This window comes from Myiozetetes cayanensis, unplaced genomic scaffold (genome assembly GCF_022539395.1).
Source record: "Myiozetetes cayanensis isolate MyiCay16 unplaced genomic scaffold, myiCay2020 scf39, whole genome shotgun sequence".
NCBI lineage: Eukaryota > Metazoa > Chordata > Aves > Passeriformes > Tyrannidae > Myiozetetes > Myiozetetes cayanensis.
Window position 1 is genome coordinate 129,761 of NW_026087620.1, and position 21,732 is coordinate 151,492.

At 39.0% G+C, this 21,732-nt stretch overlaps 1 protein-coding gene across 4 annotated transcripts in view; it reads left to right on the top strand.

Annotated features, from left to right (window-relative positions):
* The window catches only part of ATG7 (autophagy related 7), a 107,754-nt gene extending 86,234 nt beyond the window's left edge, over window positions 1-21,520 (top strand). For all 4 annotated transcript variants that reach the window (XR_007630381.1, XR_007630382.1, XM_050328271.1 and 1 more), the window contains one exon: window positions 11,848-21,520. Coding sequence is in view for 2 of the 4 variants with exons in the window: in XM_050328271.1 (XP_050184228.1) it covers window positions 11,848-11,880 (33 nt within the window). In the remaining 2 variants the exon portion in view is untranslated. The remainder of the gene's footprint in view (window positions 1-11,847) is intronic.
* Window positions 21,521-21,732: the final 212 nt, after the last annotated feature.

The following is a 21,732-nucleotide window of genomic DNA, read 5'->3' on the forward strand; positions in this document are numbered from 1 at the left end:
TATGTCTCTGACTCAGATTTAGCTCATTAGAAAATATTTTCTGTTACCCATAAAAAAAAAAAAAAAAAAAAAACAACAACAAAAAGGTGAAAAACATCCATCTCTGCTGTATTGGAAATCAAAATGTCAATTCTTAATTGCAATATAAATTTTTAAACAGTTATGAGGACAAAGAACTCGATCAATAGAATAGTGATTCATTTTTTTATTGCACTAGAAGAGGAATATCAGAGTTACATAAGAACTCTTAAATTTTGTACTAAAGTAGTGGCGCTTGAAAGGTTAATCCAAGAGACATGGTCAGCTTTGCAGAGAGTACAAAATTCACTTTTCTGAGCTCCAGTGAGGATGCTTTGGTGGAATACTGCTCCTGGGAAACCACACTTTGTGTTAGATGTGTTTTGTGTGGTGGTTTGGGTTTGGGTTTTTTGAAGTCTCTGCATTACACAATAGGTGAATGCAGTGCTGGCATTTTGTAAAAATATTCCAGTGAACCAAAAAAAACATTATAAAGATTTGGTGTGGAGTCAGACAGCCTAAGAATGAGATGATTCCATATGGAGCTGCAAATGGGAATGCAGCTCATCACTGAGCACTGTGCAGCAAAAGGGTCCCAGTTTGCATGGGGCATGATCCATATTTCGGGAACAGGATCAAAGTAAAGATATTATCAAAATAATTCTTCTAAGGTGTTTATTTTGGATAAAATCATTTCAGTTTGAAATCCTACAGTCAAACTATTCAATAAACTCATATGTTTCTCAAATTTAGACCCAAACGTTTCATAACATTGGAGTGGTTTGTGTTGAAAGAGACCTTAAAGATCATCATTATAAGAGTGCTCCTCAGATTTTCTTTTTTGGTCTAAAAACAAAAGTTGCAAACAATAACTTAATGTTTCAGTTATTTATAGGGTACCTTTTGTGTTTGATTTCTCCCACATCTTCAGTTTTCCCCTATGCAATATCTATAATCACCTGTTCCTTTTAATTCCTTTTTATTATCAGTTCTGATTTAGAAACTGAGTAAAATGAATCATTTTATTCACCTCTTCTACGGAGATAGGCTGAGAGAGCTGGGGCTGCTCAGCCTAGGGAAGAGAAGGCTCCAGGGAGATCTCAGAGCCCCTTCCAGTGCCTAAAAGGACAGGGCCTAAAAGGAGGGAGAGGGACTTTTTATACATGCAGGTAGTGACAGAATAAGGTGCAGTGGTTTTAAACTGAAAGAGAGTGTAAGTTTATTTTAGATCTTAGGAAGAAATTCCTTACTCAGAGAGTGCTGAAACAGTGGAACAAGTTGCCCAAAAAGGTTGTGGCTCTCCAATCCCTGGAAGTGTCCACGGTCAGGTTGGACGGGGCTTGGAGTAACCTGGGCTAGTGGAAGGTGTCCCTGCCCATGGCAGGGGGTGGATCTGCATCTTTAAGGTCCCTTCCAGCCCAAAGAATTCTGTGATTCTGTGATTCCAGGAGTGTAATATGATTTAAAATGTTTATAAATGAATATGACCTCAGTTTTGAATATTGCCCAAAAAGGTGTCAATCGTGGCATGTTGTTCAACAGCTCCTTGATCCTGCTCCTCTTGGCACCAAAGGGAGAGCACAGCCCAATGGAATGGCAGTTGTGCTGTGGTGGGGTGCTCTGGGATGTCTCTGCTGGATGCTGAGACATGGCATGGCTCGTGCAGCCTGTAGGAATCACAGCATGAGAGGCTATCCCTGAGGGCCCTGCAGTATTTGACCATTTTCTGCTTGAATTAAAACACTTAATTGTTCACAATTATGCAGAACAACCTCTTAAGTATTTTATTTGGGGAGAAGAGGAAGTGATGAACTGAAGAAAATGGGATATTTAAGATAATGTATATTTAGTGTCAGAAAGAAGTAAAGTATGTTTTCATAGTGCAGGAGATCTGTTGCTTGTTTTAAAGTGAATTTTATGGAAAATTCATTTAACAGCCTTGGTTTATATTCCCATTTTGAAAACATACCAACTATATTGGCTGCCTGCAATCAAGCTTTTAAAAGTAGCTTCTCACTCTATTGCTCACAGTTGGATCAATGTGTGTTCTTTCTGCAGTCCTGTCAATCCCATAAACTTGGTAGAATTGCAATCATATAACAGGCAAAAAGATCAAAGTAATCCCATAGTGGGGGAAAGAGGATTCTCAGCCAAAACAAGCTGTTTGGCTTGTAAGCAATCCTTTATCTTTGCTCTAGCACATCTGCCATGTCCCCAGCATTCCAGAGCTCCTTGGTGTGCCTCATGTTCCTGTGACACCACAGAAGTGCTGGAACAGGGCTTTGCTGAGCCTGACCAGACTTGAAATAACAGGATTGGTTTGTACCAGATAGACTGGTTTGCAGGGGACTATGTGTATTTCTCTTCATTTTCAAATGACTGGATTACAGATTATGAAATGCAACAGAGTGAGTGTGATTTGGAACTGGTGAAGAATTTGCTGCACTCTAAGAAACGAATTGGTGGTCATGCCATCTTCTGACAGCTTTGTGCTACCAGGCTGGAAAAACGTTCACCCACCATAAGCACCTTGTTAAAAGATTTCTTTCTTACTGGGAATGAAAAACCAACAGCAGAGCAAGTGGGCTTCCACTTTGTTACAGCAGGACAGATAAAGGGAGGGAATATGAGGGAATTAAATAAGAAGATTTGGTAGTTAGGACACAACTGTTTGCAAACCATCTGCTAGTCCAACAGATTTTGAAATTCTTTGGTCAGAAAATCCAAAGCAATTTTGAAAAAGGTTTACAGAATCCAGAGTCATGCAAGACCCTCCAAGCCCAAAATGTATCATCAGAATTCTTGTTTGTTCAGTTGTTTCTGTATTAATGGAAGTTTTACAGAAATAAATCTGACACTTGCACAAGTTTTCAGCTGAATCTGGGTTGGATGTAGAATTGAAGCACTGAGGTTTGAGTGGAGCTGAGACTGCCTCTTTAATTTAGAAAATTGTTAATGTATGGGCATAGCAGATGTGCTTGTAGGGGTCTGTTACTGCTGATGCACCGTCTGCTTTTTCATGTTAGTTTTCTGTCCATTTGAAACAAAACTAAACCTTACATCTAATCTGCCTGCTGTATTTTTAGAACATCATTACCTTACCTCTACTAACTCCATTTCCTCCTACTTGTGCTTTTATACCAACACTTTTCTGGGTAATATTTATTTTTATCCTATTTGATGAATATAATGGGAAAAGTGACAGGTATGATTATAATAATAATCATGGGGAAACTGGCATGTAATATTTTAATAAATATTTATTTTAATAAGTATTCATAAAATTATAAGATATATAATACTAAATAAAGTATCTCTCTCAAGTTTTGGAACTATATAACATGAAATAAATGTTATATTCCATTATCTTTTGTGCATTTAATACTGCCAGCCATGTTCCTTTATGCATTTAGTTTCAACTTGTGTCTTCAGAGATTATTTTTCTAACTATATGAAAAGCATTCTTTCTGCAGAAGAGGAGAGAGGAGAAAGTTTTCCATAACTTCTGGATACCTCCTCCACAAGATAGATATGTTGTGTATACACCACAAGTATCTCCATGGAAGCAATGATGAGATTAGTGAGGTCACTGGATAAATCAAAACTTTAATGAATTAATATTTTGATTGCTTTTCAAATTTTCTATTACTTATCTGTTAGAGACGGTGTAGGAGAGGGTCTGTTTATAGTAAAGATGTGTACAAAATACACATGTAAGATGACATAACGGCATGTGGGAAATGTGTTAGTTTTCTCTGTGAAATGTTATTTTCTGACAATGGGAATTGAGCTGCAAAGGATCCCTGTTATTGGAGTAATGCACATCTTGTCTTTGCCAGCTACACTTTGTGAAGATGCAGTGTGGTTGATCAAATAGGGACACACCATAGGTGTAGGATTGAAACGTGACCCATATCTGAGTTAGGGGACCTTCCAATGATAATACTTTTTATTGTTATGGGATTCTCTGTCTCCTTTGAAAATGGTCTGTGCTCTTTAATCACTCAGTACAGCTTCAAGGATTTCTGTTGACTTTTTTTGTCCTAGAATTTGGAGTTTTTTTGAAAAAAAATTTGAGGGAGATTTTTCCAGTTCTGAAGGGTAGTCATCTGGCAGTCTCCTTTTGTGATATGATCTGCAAATACTGATCTTAATTCCTTCTCCCATCCAAAATCTGTCTCCATGAAGAGTGGTGGGATGATGGATGCTCACACAGGCTGTCAGAGCACACCTCCAGCAGAGTGTCCTCTGTCTGACCAGCCAGAGGGTTATGATTGGAGTTGCTTTGTAGTGTAAGGGTTATCTGGTTTTTGGGTGAACAGATCTGTGCCTTTAGAGCTCAGCAGCTTTAAGCTGTTGGAAGGACTGGAAGCAGATGAGCGTGCTGTTCCTGCCAGGAAGGTGTTGCTCTGTCAGCCATGGGCAGGGGCTATAAAGAAGCATGAGGAGGAGGACGAGAAGAAGGAGGAGGAGGAGGACATATTTATGGATATGTGGTGGGTATGGGCTAATTTGACAAAAATGATCCTTGCTGCAAGATGTGATTTAATCTTATGTTTGGACGTAAAGTAAAACACTGGAGCAGGATTTTTAGAGAGAATGTGAAATCTCAGAAATATTTAAAATGCAGCTGAACAAACTATTCTATGATTCTATGATGATTCTATGGACAGGACCCTAAGCAGCCTGATTTAGTTGGTCCTGCTTTGAGTGCAGGGATGGACAAAATGATTTCCAGAAGTACTCTCCAGTTGAGCTTGGTCTCTGATTCTGTGACCCCGTGTTAGAACACTGAGTGTACCTTAAGTACCATGTTTTATAATCTCTTTATTGTTTCTGAGTTATTTATTTCTGCAATTCACTTGAAAAGCTCATGTAGTTAAACTGCTGCTCACTTTTAATCAGTAACTATGAACTCTTTGATTGTGTATGACCTGAGAGCTCATTTACAGGCCTTAGACAGCAGTTCTGCATCACCTGTGAATTAAAAAGATGCAGTGGAACATGGCAAGCTATTGATTTGCAGCAGAACAAATGAAGTCTGTGCAGTTGCAATGGCATAGACTCAGGTGTATAAATTGTGTTAATTGTTTTGAAAGATCCATTTATGTTTACAATCCAGATTTCCTGTACAATGGTGCACAAAACCCTTAAAAGTGTATATGCTTTTACATGTACATTGTCAGGGGTTCTGCAGGGTTTATGTGATCAAAACAGACTTACATACAGCTTTATTTTTAATGTAAAACCTGAACACATCAAAGGGGGAAGATGTTAGAAGAATTTGAATGTATACTTTTATATACTATAATGTTTAATTTTCATTTCAGTCAAAGGGTTTATGTCAGATCTAATCAGTACTATGATGGTATTTACATTAATTGTGCCATCCTTCAAACAACTGTTCTTTTTGGATAGTTACCTTTTGGTGGTAGTAAAATGAAGTTTAAAATCCTACACAAAATAAAATAAAGGCACTCATCAAAAGTGCTTGTGCAGGTGTGTTTGTTTTCACACTTCTTTTCAGTTTTTAAGAGACTGAAGAAAAGATTGAATAGTAGAAACTATCCTCTTAGGTACAGTCATTCCAACAACTCAAGTGCTGTGCCCTGAAAAATGGCCTTTTCAGCTCCAAAGCATTTTTAGATGAGAGAAATTGGGTTTGTATCTGTTGCTTCTGTGTTTGTTTTTTTTCCTTGTAAAACAAGGAGCAATAGAAGGAAATGTGTCTGAGCCATTCTTATGACCATAGTGTGCATTTTTTTTGTTTGTTTCTTTTATTATATTGTTTCATTAACTATTAGTCATATTCAAACATAATTCTTTTTTTTGAATATTTTCATATAATATTTGGATAAATATCTAGGAAAGCTGCAATAAAACTAGAAGGGACTAAATACTACCTAGTGCTGTTATTTGTGTATCTGTTTGGAACATATTACTGGAGATATGAAAAAAGGCTTTCTAGCTAAAAGTTTATTTGTAAATAAATACTTTCTGTACTGTTTACTTGCCTTTTGCTGGTTTCTTCTTAAAAATAACTTCCAAAGTATTTGGTACCTTCAGATGCCAGTTCTGTAAGATACGTAGGCAAAGGTCTGGTTTCAGGTGCATGAGCTAAACTCGTGCTCAGGAGCTTCCTGCATCTGCCTTTGGACCAGCTGTTGCTCAAATGTGAGTAGGTCACACAAAGCCCATCTTGGAAAAGGTTATTTTCAGAGAAAGACTTTGATCCCTCTGTCCCAGGCTCCTGGAAAACCGGTGATGGATAAAAAGGATACAAAAATGAATAAAGAGTAAAGGGACAGAAAATAAACTTCAAGGCATTGATAGAATGGAGAACATCAGAGGAAGCAAGAAAACAAGGAAATGTCCTGGAATGCAGTATCAGGATTCTTAAATATACTGCAGCTGTGAAGACAGAAATCAGGAAGGTTGTTTTGAGAGGGGTAACACTTGAGGGTTGTATGAAAAGTGAGACCACTCATGGATGAAGCTCTGAGTAACATGATCTAGTGAAGGGTGTCCCCACAGCAGAGGGTTGGAGCAAGGTTTTTAAGGTCCCTTCCAATCCAAACCATTCTGTGATTCTAAGTGTTGTACATCTATTAAAAAAAATTGCATGCAAGAGGAACTTGAAGAATTGTTGCTGTTGGTTTAGATCAAAATGAGAATGCCCAAATACCTTGATAAGCTGTGGTTATGGGCTGAATTTTGGAATACAGAATTTTGGAAAGACTGTAAGGGTAAATCAAACATCAGTTGGGGGCACCATCACTGAAAAAAAAATAGAAAATTGATGGATTTGATTTTATTGCAAGATAGTAAACCATTCAGACAGGAAAGCCCTTGAGGGCAGAGACAGAAAAACAGAACTTGTGGAGGTACTAGGAATGCCAGGAATTTGGAAGCCAGGTCAACTTGATAGGATAGGACAATTCTGTGTAGGGATCTGGAGAAATTATCCACTCTTTTCTCTACCTGCTATTTAAATAAAGCAGCTTGAAGAAAGAAATTCAGGTTTTCTAATCCTTGGCTTTGAATTTTTTTTTTTTTAAGTTTAATTTCTTTCTTTGCATTTAAGTTTGTTATTTGTGTGTCAACGAAAGTAAAAAGTATCTGACAGTTCTTCAGGTTATAGCTAAAGTTGACTAGCTATAGTTTAATACAAAGTTAGAATAGCTGAAGTTGACTCTAGCTATAGTTTAATACAAAGTTAGAAGCCAGTTCTGAAAAAAAAGAAAACATGGGGGAACTACTGTGATAGCTGTAGGGTAAGGTCTTGCACTGGGAGCACAGGTGGATCCTTGTTTTAGACAGCCAAGAGTGTATGTACTTGACCAGGGAGTGCACTGAGCAGGCTCTAACATGAAGCCAGGTCTAAATTCTGAACAAAGGAAAATGCTCCTATTAGTCTAGAACACTCTTCATGTTGGTTGTTCATTTATGGCTTTTTTTTTTTTTCCTGTGGGAAAGGGGGATGGGGAAGGAATTGTTGAATATGCAAAATGCTTGAAGTGTTTTCAGTTTCAGCAAGATGAAGGGTAATGCTTACTGTGCAGCAGGTACCCAAGATGAAAGGAGCATGCTGAACTTCATAATTATCCCCTCAGTCTATACTGTAAAGTCTGAAAAGGTTGCAGGTTAGAACCTGCAGGCATTTAATGAATTTCAAGGTGCAGTTTCATTTTTTTGGGCATTCCTGAAAGATGCAGCCAGCAGACCAAAAAGAACATGGAACAGGTCATATGAGGTGTGTTCATGCAGCCTGCTCTGTGTAATTCATTTCTAGAACAAGTACATTTAACCACCCCTGCATAAGTTGTAATTTAGGCTGCCCAAAGTTCTGATGTATTGCCTTTGTGGTATATCATAGAACAAGAACGTTTAACCTCACATCTATCAAAAAGCTCACATTTTATAGCTATAAAATAATTTAATTGCTTTGAACAGATGCTTGAATATATTCTTTTTTTCATTAAATTTCCTGTTTGTTTCTTAATAACAGACTAAGATTTGATAAACCTTAATTGATCTGGGAAGCCGTGTGTCTGATACTCAGTGTGCTGTTTGATTGAGTAATATTTAATTTCCCTCTGCCCATAAATTTTACTCTTTACTCCTCACCATATCTGAAGCATTTATTAACATAGTAAACACTGTGGTTTACATAATAAAACTATTCCAGATTCTATTAAGCAGAGTGTTTTGGTACATGTGCATGTAAATTTATCTCAGTTGCACATAGAAAATAGTATGTGTGGGGGTTGTTTGTTTGACAGTTTGGAGGCAAGAAACTTCTAAGAATCCCCTAAAGGTACATTTATATTTCTTGCAAGTTTATTTATAAGATCGACAGTCGTTATCTCTTTGAGTCACAGATGTTAATTCTAAGATGCAGAGCCACTACCTACCTCAGTAGGTGAACACCAATTTTGGAATCGTTGTGGAAGTTCAGTTGCAGGTACCAGGTGTTACTGTTGAATGGAGGAAATGCAGAATTCTGTTCAGTGGGATTTATTGAACTCTGCAGTCTGGAACTGTGTAAAATCAGTCAGTGGGAACCTGTGAACAGTTAATACACAGGGCTTTCCCCCCCACCATTCTTCCTGTTACTTAGGGAAGTAATGCTTGTAATTTCAGGAAAACAAGTGTGGGAATTCTGCTCTTATCCTGAATAGGCAGGATTTGCATGTGAAATTTAAGAACTTCTACAATGAATTTTGAATATAAAAGCACATATTTGAAGAAACAAGTGCATTCAGATAATCAGCCCAGATTTGTGCAGACTGGTTTTGGGTTGACAGCTCATTTATTATCTTTCCATTTTGTGACTTCTCCTGTTGTTGCCTGTAGCTGAGTTTGAGTTTGACTCACCCAAGTGTGCTCAGGACAGAGAAATTAGAACAAAATCCAGATTAACAGCTTGGTTTGGATATCAGATTCTTATTGTGACAGTCATTTTAGGCGTTGGCTTTCATAGCTTTCTGTATTTCATTATTTCCCCTCTTGAAAGGTTCACTTTGCATAGTCATAGTCTATTATAGTTTAAATGTCTGTCATGAAAACATGTAGTTGCTTTTACTTAAGACCCTGTGATAATTTAGCTGTCACTACTGACATCTCGCACAACTTCCTTTGCACAATGCCCTGTAGCTTTTAAGTTAATTTGCAATTGTTAACTTCTGTATTGAATTTTTCCCTTTTGTTTCATATTTTCTCTTCCCTCTGCATGTTAATTTTTAGGGTACCACTGCTTTGTTCTTTATGAACCATAGTAAGATTTGACACACAGTGCTGTGCCCCAATCCTGGAAGTGTCCAAGGCCAAGCTGGATTTGGCTTGGAGCAACCCGGTCTAGTGGAAGGTGTCCCTGCCCACGGCAGGGGGATGGAACAAGATGACCTTTAAGGTCCCTTCCAACCCGAACCATTCTTGGCTTGATGGTTCTGACTGCTCTGATAGTTGGATGAAGTGTAAACTCTGTCCTCCTGGAGGTGAAATAATAGCATACTGTTTAAGCATTTTAAAAAAATCATCATCAGTCCAGGATGAGTACTGGTTAAATACCTGTGAACATCTGTTCCAGTCGTTTTGCAAATATTTTGTTGTTAAGAGCCTCCTAGAAAAAAGTTGTGCTTGATAGGAGAGAATTTGATTGTCATTCTTTTCACTTTTTTTAACAAGCCTGTATTCCTAATAGGCTGTGGATGTGCTTGGTTCCTTGGGCCCTCCAGGGGTTGCCTGTTATAAACCAATAAGGCCAAACTCAGGGAAGCACTTTCTGCCCTCTGGTTCCAAGAAAATCCCTGGCAGTGCCACTGGACCTGCTGTCTGGGTTTAGGAGGTGACAGAGCAGCACAGGAGACCTCTCCTGCACAGGAGACGGGGAGAGCAAAACAGGCTTTGCAGGAATCATGGAGCTGCCCATTCCTGGATGGAAGCAATTGCCCATCACAACATTACCAATGTAGCTGGCACCTTATCAACCTTTCTCTGTACAAAACAAAAAACCAAACAGGGAGTGTGCTCTCCTGCTCACCCACACTGCTTGGATCAGGGTGGTGATGGAATGGCTTGGAATGGAGGAGCTGGATACACTCCCTGTGAATCTCCTGTGGAGATAAAGGAGACTTTTTAGGGTTGTCAGTTGGCTCCTTTCACTTTGCCTTTGAATCACCTCATGGTGTAATTTTAAAAGCATTCATTGCACTGCTGTGCCTGAGGTGTGTTTGTCAAGGTTGCAGTCTATGGGCTTTGTTTTCAGGAGATTGGAGCAGACCAGACAAAGAGGGACTATCTGTCTGAACTTGGGATTTCTGCTTTTCTCTGACTTGAATCATACCATAAACTCTATTTAAAGATTTTGGGGTTTGTATTTATTTTCCACATCCTTGACCCTGACTGGTAAGCTGGACATTTGTGTTTGCCTTGGCAAGCTCCGAGCTGCTCATCTAGGGCAGGATGAAAACTCTTTTTTTCCTTTTGTAAACAAACTGTTCCTTCAGTATTTTCCATAAGAATTTACACCAACATTTTGCAACGATTCTAGAAATCAAGAAGATCTTGCCATTCAGAGTTTTCATTTTACACAGCTTATAGCATAGCAGTGAAATGTTTCATTTTATGTTTTTCAAGTTTGGATTTGAAGAGTTTTTTCAGAATGTTTTTTAATTCCATAACTACTAGTTTGTTGGGTTTTTTTCTCAAAGGGATTTCTTAAAGCTAAAGGTCAGTAGGCATTGTTGTCTGTCTAGAAACAGGGTTATTTGTATTTTTATTGGTCTATCCAGTGCAATGAGAACAGTGCCCCATTGTCTCAGGCACTGTATACATGTAAAATACTGCTTTGTGCCCTGAAGAATTTATGGCCTAAATAACTTCACATTCTGTTATGGGGGTTTTTTGATATATTTTAGTGGTCAGGATGTAAAATGAGAGAATAACTCAGCTGGCAATTTTATGCCAACACACAAGTTATGTTTTGGAACAAATTAACTAAATTTCATTTTCCCAGGGACACAGGGCTGCTGCCCCTTTTGTCAGGTGAGGGACTCAGTCCTCTTCTGAAAGCTCTGCGCTCTAGAAATTGCATTCTTTGTACTCAGAAAGACTTGTCATGGTACTCCAGAAGTATTGCAGATAATTTGGGCAGGTTTGAAATGCCCCAAGTCAGAGATGAAGTTTTATGTATTATAAACTTAGTATTATGATATTTTTAAATCCAACTTAAAGTTGAGTACCCATGTTAGTCCTGATCCTAAGCCTGCCAAATGGAAGGAGGGTATTTGCCATGAGCTAAACCTCTGAAAAATCATAGTCTCATAAGTGCCCCCCTGTTTCTCTAGAAGAAAAAGCTTGTGCTATATATTCAGAATACATTACTCCCCCAAAAATAGTTCTGCTAGCAAGTCCCTGTATATTCCCTCAAATCTGCTGCCTGGCAGCTGCTCTGAATTTCCAACATTTGCTTTAGTGTGTTCACAAGGATACCAGATTCCTTCATGTTCTATGAAAATAGTCATTTCTTTCCCCCATCTATAACCTCTTACTGAACAAGGGAAAGTTGGAAAGTAAAAGTACAATCCTATTGTACTGCAATAAAAAAACCTGTAATTTTTAATTGTTTTAAACAATAGAAAAAGTACAAATTTCCATATAATTTCTTGTCTTTAAGCTACTATTTATGAGATTAATATTTGAGTGTTAAGTGAGGTATGGGATGTCTTGAAACTTTTCTGCAATGTTTAGTAAATTATGCTGTTTATTATAAGTTATTACATTAAGTATGTGCCAATGGACTAAAATTACACTTCTTTTTTGTTGCAGATCTGGGACATGAGTGATGATGAAACAATCTGAAATAAGCTGGATAAGGAGGGGGATGACCTGGACTGCAGCCCCACCTTTATCTTTTACCTGACAAGTTAATGATTGCTTACCCATTCTGACTGCTGCAAATACAAACATAATCCACATTTTGACATTAATAACTTCACCTTAAAAGCAGTCTGTTATGGACAGAACTCTCCATGTTTTCTTTTTTATTTCGTAAATAACTAAAGCAGTGTGGTTATGTTTAAACTTGGTCTTCTTTTTTTTGTGTTTTTTTTTTTTTGTGGTTTTTTTTGTGTGTGTGTGTGTTGTTTTTTTTTTTAGTTTCTAAATACGGCTTACATATAAAATACACTGCTTAAATAAGCTTTGGAGGTTTATTTGTCCCAGGTCTTATTTTGCTTGTCAAGGGACACGTGGAAGCAGAGTGTCTTTTTTCATCTTTCTCAGATTTGTGCCCCTTTTGTTGGAATCTGTTGTTAAGACTGAGCATGTTCTGCTACTGGGAATTGAACTTCGTCTTTAAAGGAGAGCAGGAGTGGGTAAGAACCCACACCTTCTGCTTCCACCACATTGCTTTTATCTCCAAGCACATACTTACAGTACATTGTTCTTGATGTGTCAGTGCAGGTATTCCTCTCTGTAGAGATCTCATCATTTCGTGCTATGGCAACAATGTGGTTTGACTTACTTTGCACAGAAAAGACCAGAATGCATTTTTATGACGATGAAGCTTTCCTGAAGGTCAGAGAAGGAGTAAGCAAAAGTGTTTTAGGGGGTGGATCACTGATTCAGTCAAAACTTCTAGAAAAATACTTAAATGAAATAAGAAATTGCTTCTCTGACTTTTCTATTCTTGGATGTGGTCCTGCAGTACCTTATAGGTGTTTAAAAGGAGTAATTCTGGTTGGGTTTTTGTTGTTGTTGTTGTTGTTGTTCATTTAAGTCCTTCCATTTTCACAGCATCAAGAATGGTTCCAGAGATCATGGCTGAGCACAGACAGTAGTTTGAGAATCCTCAAGTTTAACAGATAACTTGAGGAAAAGGACTTGTAAAATATCAAAGTAAATTACTACAGAATTAAATCTATTGCTTTTAATATGGAATAGGTTTTAGAAGGATATTTTAAATCTCTTATACAGCTTTATATTGTGGGGTTCATGGGCTAACTCACTAAGAAATAATGTAAATTGCTTAATCTGCCAAGCAGTCTCTGTTTTCCATATATATGAAAATGAGTTGCTCAATCCAATTATTTTAGTTCCTTAACATAAGCTCTGAATATTTCTTGTAGAGAATTTCACAGCTTCTCTCTATGCCACATCAGAAGTTCCTTCACATCAAGGATATCTGCAACTCCCATGTCCTGACCATAAAAGAAAATTTATTGAAACATGCTGGGGTTTGCACGAAGTGTCTTAAACAGGAATTATTTGTATTTATTTTAACTACCATCTTCATAGATTTACATGATTTTTTATGTAGCATAGTGTCTAGTTTAATTAACTGCATTGTAATAAAAAAATATTAATGCAATATATTTTTGAAAGGCTAGTAATGATAACAAACTGATCTTTTGGAGGTCAGGCACTAAGGCTGATAACATTCCATGTACATTTTTAAAGCAGTTTGTTAAATTACATACTTAGTTTGGAGCTCAAATGAATTCCATGTTGTTATCCATGTCATTGTCCAGCTGGAGCCATGGATTGGTAGCAGGGCAGTTTAGAGGGAATAATCTACTTTTTTATTTTTTGAAGTTGCTGACCCTGGGAGTGTGAATGTCTTTGCAGAATTTGGTTATCTAAAACTTGAAAGCTGAATCTGATAAATATTAATTATTATTTTAAGTATCTGAAACTCTGCTTATCCTGTTAAAGTTACCTTGTAGCTTTGCATTGGAAGTATCTGTTTAAGTGCAGAAGAGCACAAGGCAGGAAGGTTCAAAACTCAGGGTTAATGTAATGTTTCCTTACCTCTGTATTTTCAGTAACATACAACTCTCTGAGGCTGAGCTGTTTCCTGAACATATGCTCCCCAGATGTCTCTGATGTTCAAAAACACATTAGTTTGACTTGGAATAACTTCCGTTTTCTAAATGTAATGTTGTTTTCTTTCTCCTTGTGGACCAGAATTCCTCTTATTTTGCTTTTACTCAATTTCTAGGCATTTACTGAGTGAGAAATTGTGAGAATCCGTTCAAACGAATGAATGCACATTCACATACTATTAGCAGATAAACACATTTATTTACTGGCTTGTATGCACTTAATGACAGGATTTCAACACAGTCCTCAGCTCCAGTTATTGCTGGTTAATGGAAGAAGCTAAATTTTGCCTTTCTTCATGAAGGAGGTAGGATTTTAATGTTATTTGTGCTGCTATGACATCAGTGAAATAGCCAAATTCATACTTTTCACTGTAGAACCCAACAGCTACTGTGGCTTTTCAGGTGTAAAACAAATCCATAGGGAGGAGGGAATGAGCAGCCTCAGGGGAACCTACTCATCTTTCTAAACTATCTAACAGAAACGTAATGGCATTATAGGGCAGTGGAGGTGGGAACTGTGACACCTACAGACTTTGTCTGGGACCATTTAATACTGTCAGTAGAAGAGCACAGATCTCAGTGGAGAGCTGTTGACAGCACTTTTGTACTTGAGTATTAAAGAAACTCATGCAATGATATCCTCTGTTTTGATTTCACACTTGTACTGGCTGGAATTTTTCTTCATTGTCACCCCTTCAATGTGTTTGCTGGCTGAAATTGGGATTTTGTTACATGAATGTACCACATTCACTGAAGTGAGGAATCTGAGATTCTGTGTGAGCCTTTTCTTCCTTGGAGCCCTCACTTGCTCTCATCCTTGCTTTCACAGTCTGCTGTGTCATAGTCTGTCAATCTGGAATAAATTTCCTTTGCCCTTTATGTCGTGTGTAAATTGTCCTACACCATTAGATCCAGCAGAATCATGGCAAGTACCTGGTTCAGCCCACACAAGAATCTGTTCATGGAGTGTGTGTAGTTTGGGTCTTAAGCCTTCAACACTGGGCTCTGAAAGAGAGGAAAGGCACAAATTTGAAAATTACACTTAGATCCATGAAAAAAGATTCATGATAGCACAGACAGATTGGTCAAGAAGGTCATCGGGGAGTGGGACCATAGGAGTTCTATTCCTAGGAAGCTGATGAATCTCAAGAGCTAAACAGAGATTCTGCTTCAGCAGAAGTCAACAGCAATATTTTGACATGTTATTTTGACAGTCATTATTTTGACATGTCAAAGAAAAAGGTAGGGACTACTCAGGTCTTAAAATCCAAACTTGAGCTTGTAAAAATGCTTTTCCTTCCTTGTATTCTGTATGGTTTTGGTATTGTGTCTTCAGAGAAGTCTACAGAGAAAATTGTGTCTTCAGAGAATGACATAAACTAAAATTTCTGTTTTCTCATCTTTGAGATTCTTATCCCACTACCCCTATGTCTCTGCCCATGGCAGGGGGAGTTGGGACTAGATCAGAGAAACAGAGAATCAGCCAGGTTGGAAAGGACCTCTGAGATCATCAAGTCCAACCCTTGATCCAACCCCACTGTGGTTCCCAGACCATGGCACTGATGCCACATCCAGTCTGTCCTTAAACAGCTCCAGGGACGGAGAATCCACCACTTCACTGGGCAGCCCCTTCCATTGCCTGATTACCCTCTCTGTATTTTTTCCTGATATCGAACCCAAACCTCCCTGGTACAGCTTGAGACCATGGCCTCTTGTCTCACTGATAATTGCCTGGGAGAAAAGACCAACCCCACCTGGCTACAACCTCCTCTCAAGGAGTTGTAGAGAGTGATGAGGTCTCCTTTGAGCCTCCTCTTCTCCAGGCTCAACAACCCCAGCTCCCTCAGCCTCTCCTCACAGCACTTGTGCATGAGATGATCTTTAAGATCCATTCCAACCCCCTTAAGACTCTATGATTCTAATTCTGTTTCTTTGTGTAAAATTTGGCTGTTCACTTTAAATATATACACCAGAATTATTACCAAAATTTAGTATTCTTCCATATATAAGCACTCTATTTTAGTTTCTCACTTGTGCTCTCATAGAAAACTTTTACTGAAATGAGTATTATATATTTCTGAACTTTGCACTGTAGAACCATAGTACTTGTTTCTCCCTCTTACTGAACAAATTCTTTCTAAATGTATGTTAACTAGTGTAATCAGAATTGCTAGTGGAATCATAGAATCATTTGTTGGAAAAGATCTTTAAGATCATCAAATCCAAGTGTTGCCCCAGCACTGCCAAGCCCACTGCTCATACTTTGTCATTGTGCTGCTCCGGGACCATGTTGGGCCATGAAGAGTTCACCCAGTTCCCGACTCCCTGTGGAGTTTTATTCCACTTTTTCAAGCCACATCATGAAATGAGTGGAATTCTGAGATGTGACTTTGCCATGCAGAATTCTCATTAAGGCCAGTAATGTGTGAGGTCACTGAGCTACTGATACCAACTTTTCTAATGGTGATCAAGAACAACTCTGCCTGTTTCTTACAGAGTGCCGGAGAGGTGTGGCAGAATCCATGAGGTTACTTTATATAGTTCCTTATGCAACATGGTAAACTTCAGCTGAATTCCTAAGAAACAGTCCGGAAGATATCTCGAGCCTGTTACTATTTTTCTTCTGAATCTTTTGACATGGCTTCATTAATTCCTTTTTTTTTTTTTTTTAATTTAATTTTCAATGCAGATGATGTGCTTGTGCATATTCTAAGTTTCGTAAGAATGAAACTTTCCCTCAAGAGGGTGTTGTGCACCTTTTCTCTCTAGAGCACCTGGATTAACTATTTTAAAAGACAGAAATACTGCACTACAGAGACTTTGGACTGTCCCAGTCTGGCAGTGTGTGAATTCCTAACCTATGAAAAAACTGCCTACCTGTCCCATTTCAGTTCCAGCTCTCCTTCCCTTGCAGCTGCCTGGACCTTTACCAGACCTTAACAGTGTGTAAAAATACTGTGGCATCACACACGTAATGCTTTAGGTTTGAAAATAATCTAGACTTGCCCTCTGTATTGCCACTTCAACTTTCCAGTGTAATGATTCCTGAAAAGTTCACATCTTTATCTGTGCAGTATTTGACAGGTTTGGAATTCAAAACTGTAACAGTTTGTTGACACTGGGTTTTTTCCCTCATTTCACTTTTTTTGATACGGTTTTGTCCCCTACTACTGACAGTGCTTGGCAAAGAATATCTATGAGTTTTATTCTCAATTATCCTGGGTCAAACTGTTGCTCCAACCTCATTTTTGCAGTATTCAAGTCATGTCACGATAATCCAAGTGGGCTGTGGCTTGTGCTCATTTCTCCTCAGTACAGTAGCTGACGTTCAGAAATCCACATTCTTCCACCACCCAGCAATTTTGTCCAGGTTGCAGTGAAGTCTCTGGCGTGAGTCACTTGAAGATTTTTAACCTGGTCAAGGAAGTTGGCCCAGGGAAGGAGAACTGAAGCTCCTCCCCGAAGAATTAATAGCAGTACGCTCCAGTAGCAATGATGAGAAGTACCTTAAGGTATTCCATGTCTTAAGGCAGTAATTTTTTCACCTAATTCCCCAGTGCCAATGATCTCACCCCAGGATAAGTATGCAGATGGCTACTCCAACCCTGTATAAGTTTGAGTTCTGATTGCAGCCCTCCATAATAATATCTGCCTGTTGTGACTTAACCACAGCATTTTTTCAAATTCAGTGGGATTATTTAGGACATGCTCTGAAAAGAGTTTCAAAACCCACCAGTTATTGTCAGAACTTTGCAAATGAAGTAGCAGAGGTTCTTTCTGTTCAATGAGGCCAGTGCTCTCTTGCCATTGAAGCTTCTTGCAGTCACTTCCTTGGGCTTAGGGCTAAAAGGGGCAATCAGGAGTTCTAAAAACAAACATATTATGTTTCCTGACTGGCACAGAGGACACAACTCTCCTTCCATCTTCTGTAGCAGTCTAAATGCTTGCTTCCTCATGTTCTTTCAGTGGATGTTTATACAGGACATTGATATAAAGTACAATGAGCTCTGTCTCTGGAGTTGAAGGTCACATGCACACCTTCATTTCATTTAAAATGATAAAACTTTTAAATTACTTCTCAACAATATATCTTAGTAAGCTAACAGGGAAGGACATAAGCATATGCACAGCACTGTACTGCTGCAAATGAAAAGTATGATTTTTTAAAAATCAGTCCTGTAACTTCTCTCCCATCCAGTTACTCTCTGTTCTTACATTCCTTGGCTGTGACTTGCTGCTTCAGCTGCCCTTGAGCATCCAAAAATCCAGGCTTGTGTGTAACTGCAGTTTTCTTTTTGGCACTGGGACATTTGATTTTTGCTAGATCTCCACAGAATGATTCATTGTTTGATTTGTTAATGAAATTCACCACTAATATTAATTACTAATGTTATGCACTATGGAAATAAGAGAGGAGAGACATTATTCTGGTTTCCTTCTCACAGAGAAGGTCAGTAGTTTTTTCCCTAATTTCTCCTTTGGTCTAATGGTCTTAAAGATCTTCTAATGATGTTCATCTCTCAAGAAGCTACAATGGATGCATCCTGGCAAGGCAGTGCTGCAGGATCTGGGACATGTGAAATGCAAGCCGGCACCTTGTTGCTGGAATGGTTTTGCTTTCTAAATCAAATGAGTATGGACTAAAGCTGCATGGAAAAATGCTGCTGGAATTGTTTCCTCATCGTGTCAATAGGCTGGGGAGGACAGCAAGAGCTGCAGAGCTTCCACATCTGCTGCTCTGAGTGCATTTGGACTCTGGTTTTTGACAGTTTTTGGTGTCCTTCCCCTCTGCTTTTTTCTGTCCCTGTGAGTATCTTCCCCCCACCCCCAGTGCTGATGTCCTCACTGCTAAGGGAGGGCTGTCAGTGAACACCCAAATGAATTTCTAGTGACAGATTTCTCTTAAATTAGAGGCAAGGAAACCTCTAGCGTAGGAAGCATTTTACTTGAGGTTTTTGCTTTGTCTGTAAGTGTCTTTATTTTCATTTCATGCTTCCAAATCTGACTTTTATACAGTAATTCTGTAGGTGTTGCCACTTCCTCAGGAACCTGTGACTCAGGCGACCTCTAAATGACATGACATCACCGGCAGCTCCTGTTGAATTGCCAGTTTCCTAAATAGGGCTGTTGGCTTTGCTTTTGGTACTTGCAGCTTTGCTTTGAGGGTTGTTTTGTGAGGGGGGAGAGATGAGGGGTTTTAATTACTTAAGGCAGCCTTGCCATTCCCAGGAACCATACTTCAAGTGTTTTAGAATCATGGAAATTGCCAGTATTGAAGCCTACTTAAAATGGGAGATCTGCATTCATATACCAGTTATTTATGAATGAAATAATTGTAATTAGGCCTTCATAGAGGTTCTGTTGTTATAAACAGTCTTAATTCACTCCTGGTTTAGGGAGGGGTAGAGACAAGGGGAGTCTGACCATACTTTTCCATTATTTTTTTGGAAGCAATGAAACAAAAGATGTGTTTTCACACTACAGAGTGTTTAATGGCTCTCAGTAAGTGTGTATCTGCCCCACAGCAGATTCAGGGTAGATTTCAGGGTTTTCTTTCCAGTGGCAGTGCTGTGTAAGTACAAGGCTGGACCAGGAGGAGCTGGAGTGAGTGTTGGTTCTGGGGGGAGTGTCCCTGCTGCCGGCAGGAGTCGGGGTGGCAGCAGGAAGGCAGGGGCGACAGCAGCTCCTGCAGTTGTGTTTCCTTGGCCATGAGCCCCAGCGACGTCATTGCAAGGCGGGACCTGGTTGGGGAACTGCTGAGAGAAATAATGTCAGGAATTCTGGTCATCAGAAGAATGTGGCGAGTTGGATGTCTGTCTAGGTCATGTATTCATGCTATAAAAGTGTTGGTTTATTGGTTATTGTCATGTGAAAAGGATCCCTGTCCCTTTGTTTAAAATAGTAGCATTTTGGAACTCCATAGACATCTGTGCAGCAGAGGCTTTAGGTGTGGCCTTTGGTTGTGCTTGGATCGTGTGGGTTCTCACTGAGCAGGCAGTGCTGTTGTAGTTGTACTTAAAGGAAAACTCAGAGAACATCCATGTATCAGGGAGGTGGGATAAGTGGCTACCATCAGTAATGGTCTTTCTTCTAATGATGTCAGTCCATGTCAAAATTTGGCACTGTTGAGAGCCATGTAATTAAAGTTATTTTTCAGATGACACATTAAACCAAAATCCTAAAAGAAAGTTCTGTTTCTCTTTCTACTTTCTTTCTGATAATTTATTTTCTTTCTTTCTATTTTTTTTTTTATCCTACCTTCCTGGAGTTGCTGTTGAGTTTCCTCTGGGTCTTTCATTTTCGAAATTACTTTGTGCATGCTTTTAATGAAAAACTCTCACTCAAGTTTGACCCGGTGGCTGTTGGAGCACTGGTGGTTTATCGTTATGGGCACTAAGCTGGGAGTGATAACATTGCAATTATTTGGTCACACAAACATGAAGATGGCTTTCCCCTAATTAGAACATTTGCTATTTCATGCCTCTTGCATGCAGTTGAACACTATTTGTGTTTTTCCTTGGGGCAGTATTAGGATGAGGGAGCTGTAATGCTCCTGCCCCATCAGCCATGGTGGAGCAGCTGATGCCTGATCACACTCTCCAACCCCCTGGTACCCTCACATGACTAGTGCTCCCCAAAATCTTGGACTGGGGCACTCAATTACTTGCTAACTCTGTTGTGTTGAACAGGAACTCAGTCGAGTTTAGCAGTCAAATACTACAAACTTAAGACAGACTTCTTTTAACCACTGATTTTCAAGGGAGGAAGAGAGCAAGTCATCTGGTGTGTGTCCAGCATTGCCCTGGGGCTGGGTTCATTTCCAAAAATTACTTAATTCAGTTTCCTGTTGGTAGTATTTGGAAATGTCATTAAGAGATTCAGATAGATAACTTCAAGATATCCAATGCTTAAAGGTCATCTGGGAACAGAGAACAACGACGTAGCTGTTGATCTGAGATACTGGAAAAGAGCGTAACTCAAATGTCACTTGTGTGTCAGGAGGGGCTGATACAGATGCCACAGGGATGTGCAGCAGAACATGATTCAGAATTTGACCAAAATCCTGGGTTTAATTTATTTTGTTGATGTAGTTGTAGGTGGTTGTGGCTTCAGAAATTTTCTAAGCCAAAGTGTTATTGCTACTGTTGAAGCTTTCACGGTTTGGGTAATAGTCATATCCATGGGAAATGGATCGAGGCAGAACACAGGGACTGTACCCCAGACCTCCAGTGAGGCCAAAGAAAATCCCAGTTTGAGTCAGCTCAGTAGAGACTCTTGCTGAGTAAAGGGCCTGGTGCAGCAAGACCAATCTCCATGGGCAAGAGAATAGTACAGGTGCTAGAGGTGATAAAGCTCTGTCTCACTTCTGACATTGTCTATTAATGCATTTTAATCAAGTTTGGATAAGTTGTTCAGGTTAGTGAAATTCATTTGCATCAATTTTTGGATGCCCAAATTTGGATGCTCAGAGCCAGACGTTGATGGTGTCTTAAACTGGGTTTCAGAATTCTAAAAGGAATGTGTTTGGGAATGTAAAGACAATCTTACATTAAGCATGTATTTCTAAAACTTATGTGTGTAAAAGAGGATTAAATAAATCTGTTCTTAAATTTTAACCTGCTTACTGTTTCAGTTTTGCACTTCCTTGTCAGGATGTACTGGACAAAGTGCTCACCAGCAATGGGCCCTGGGACTTGTGTAATAAATCAGCTAAAATAGAGAGGAACCACCAAAGAACTTTGCTATTCTTGTGGGGAAAAACAAGCAAATAAACAAAAACTAAAACAAAACAAAGCAAAAAAACCACCACTTTTTTATGAGGCTTGTG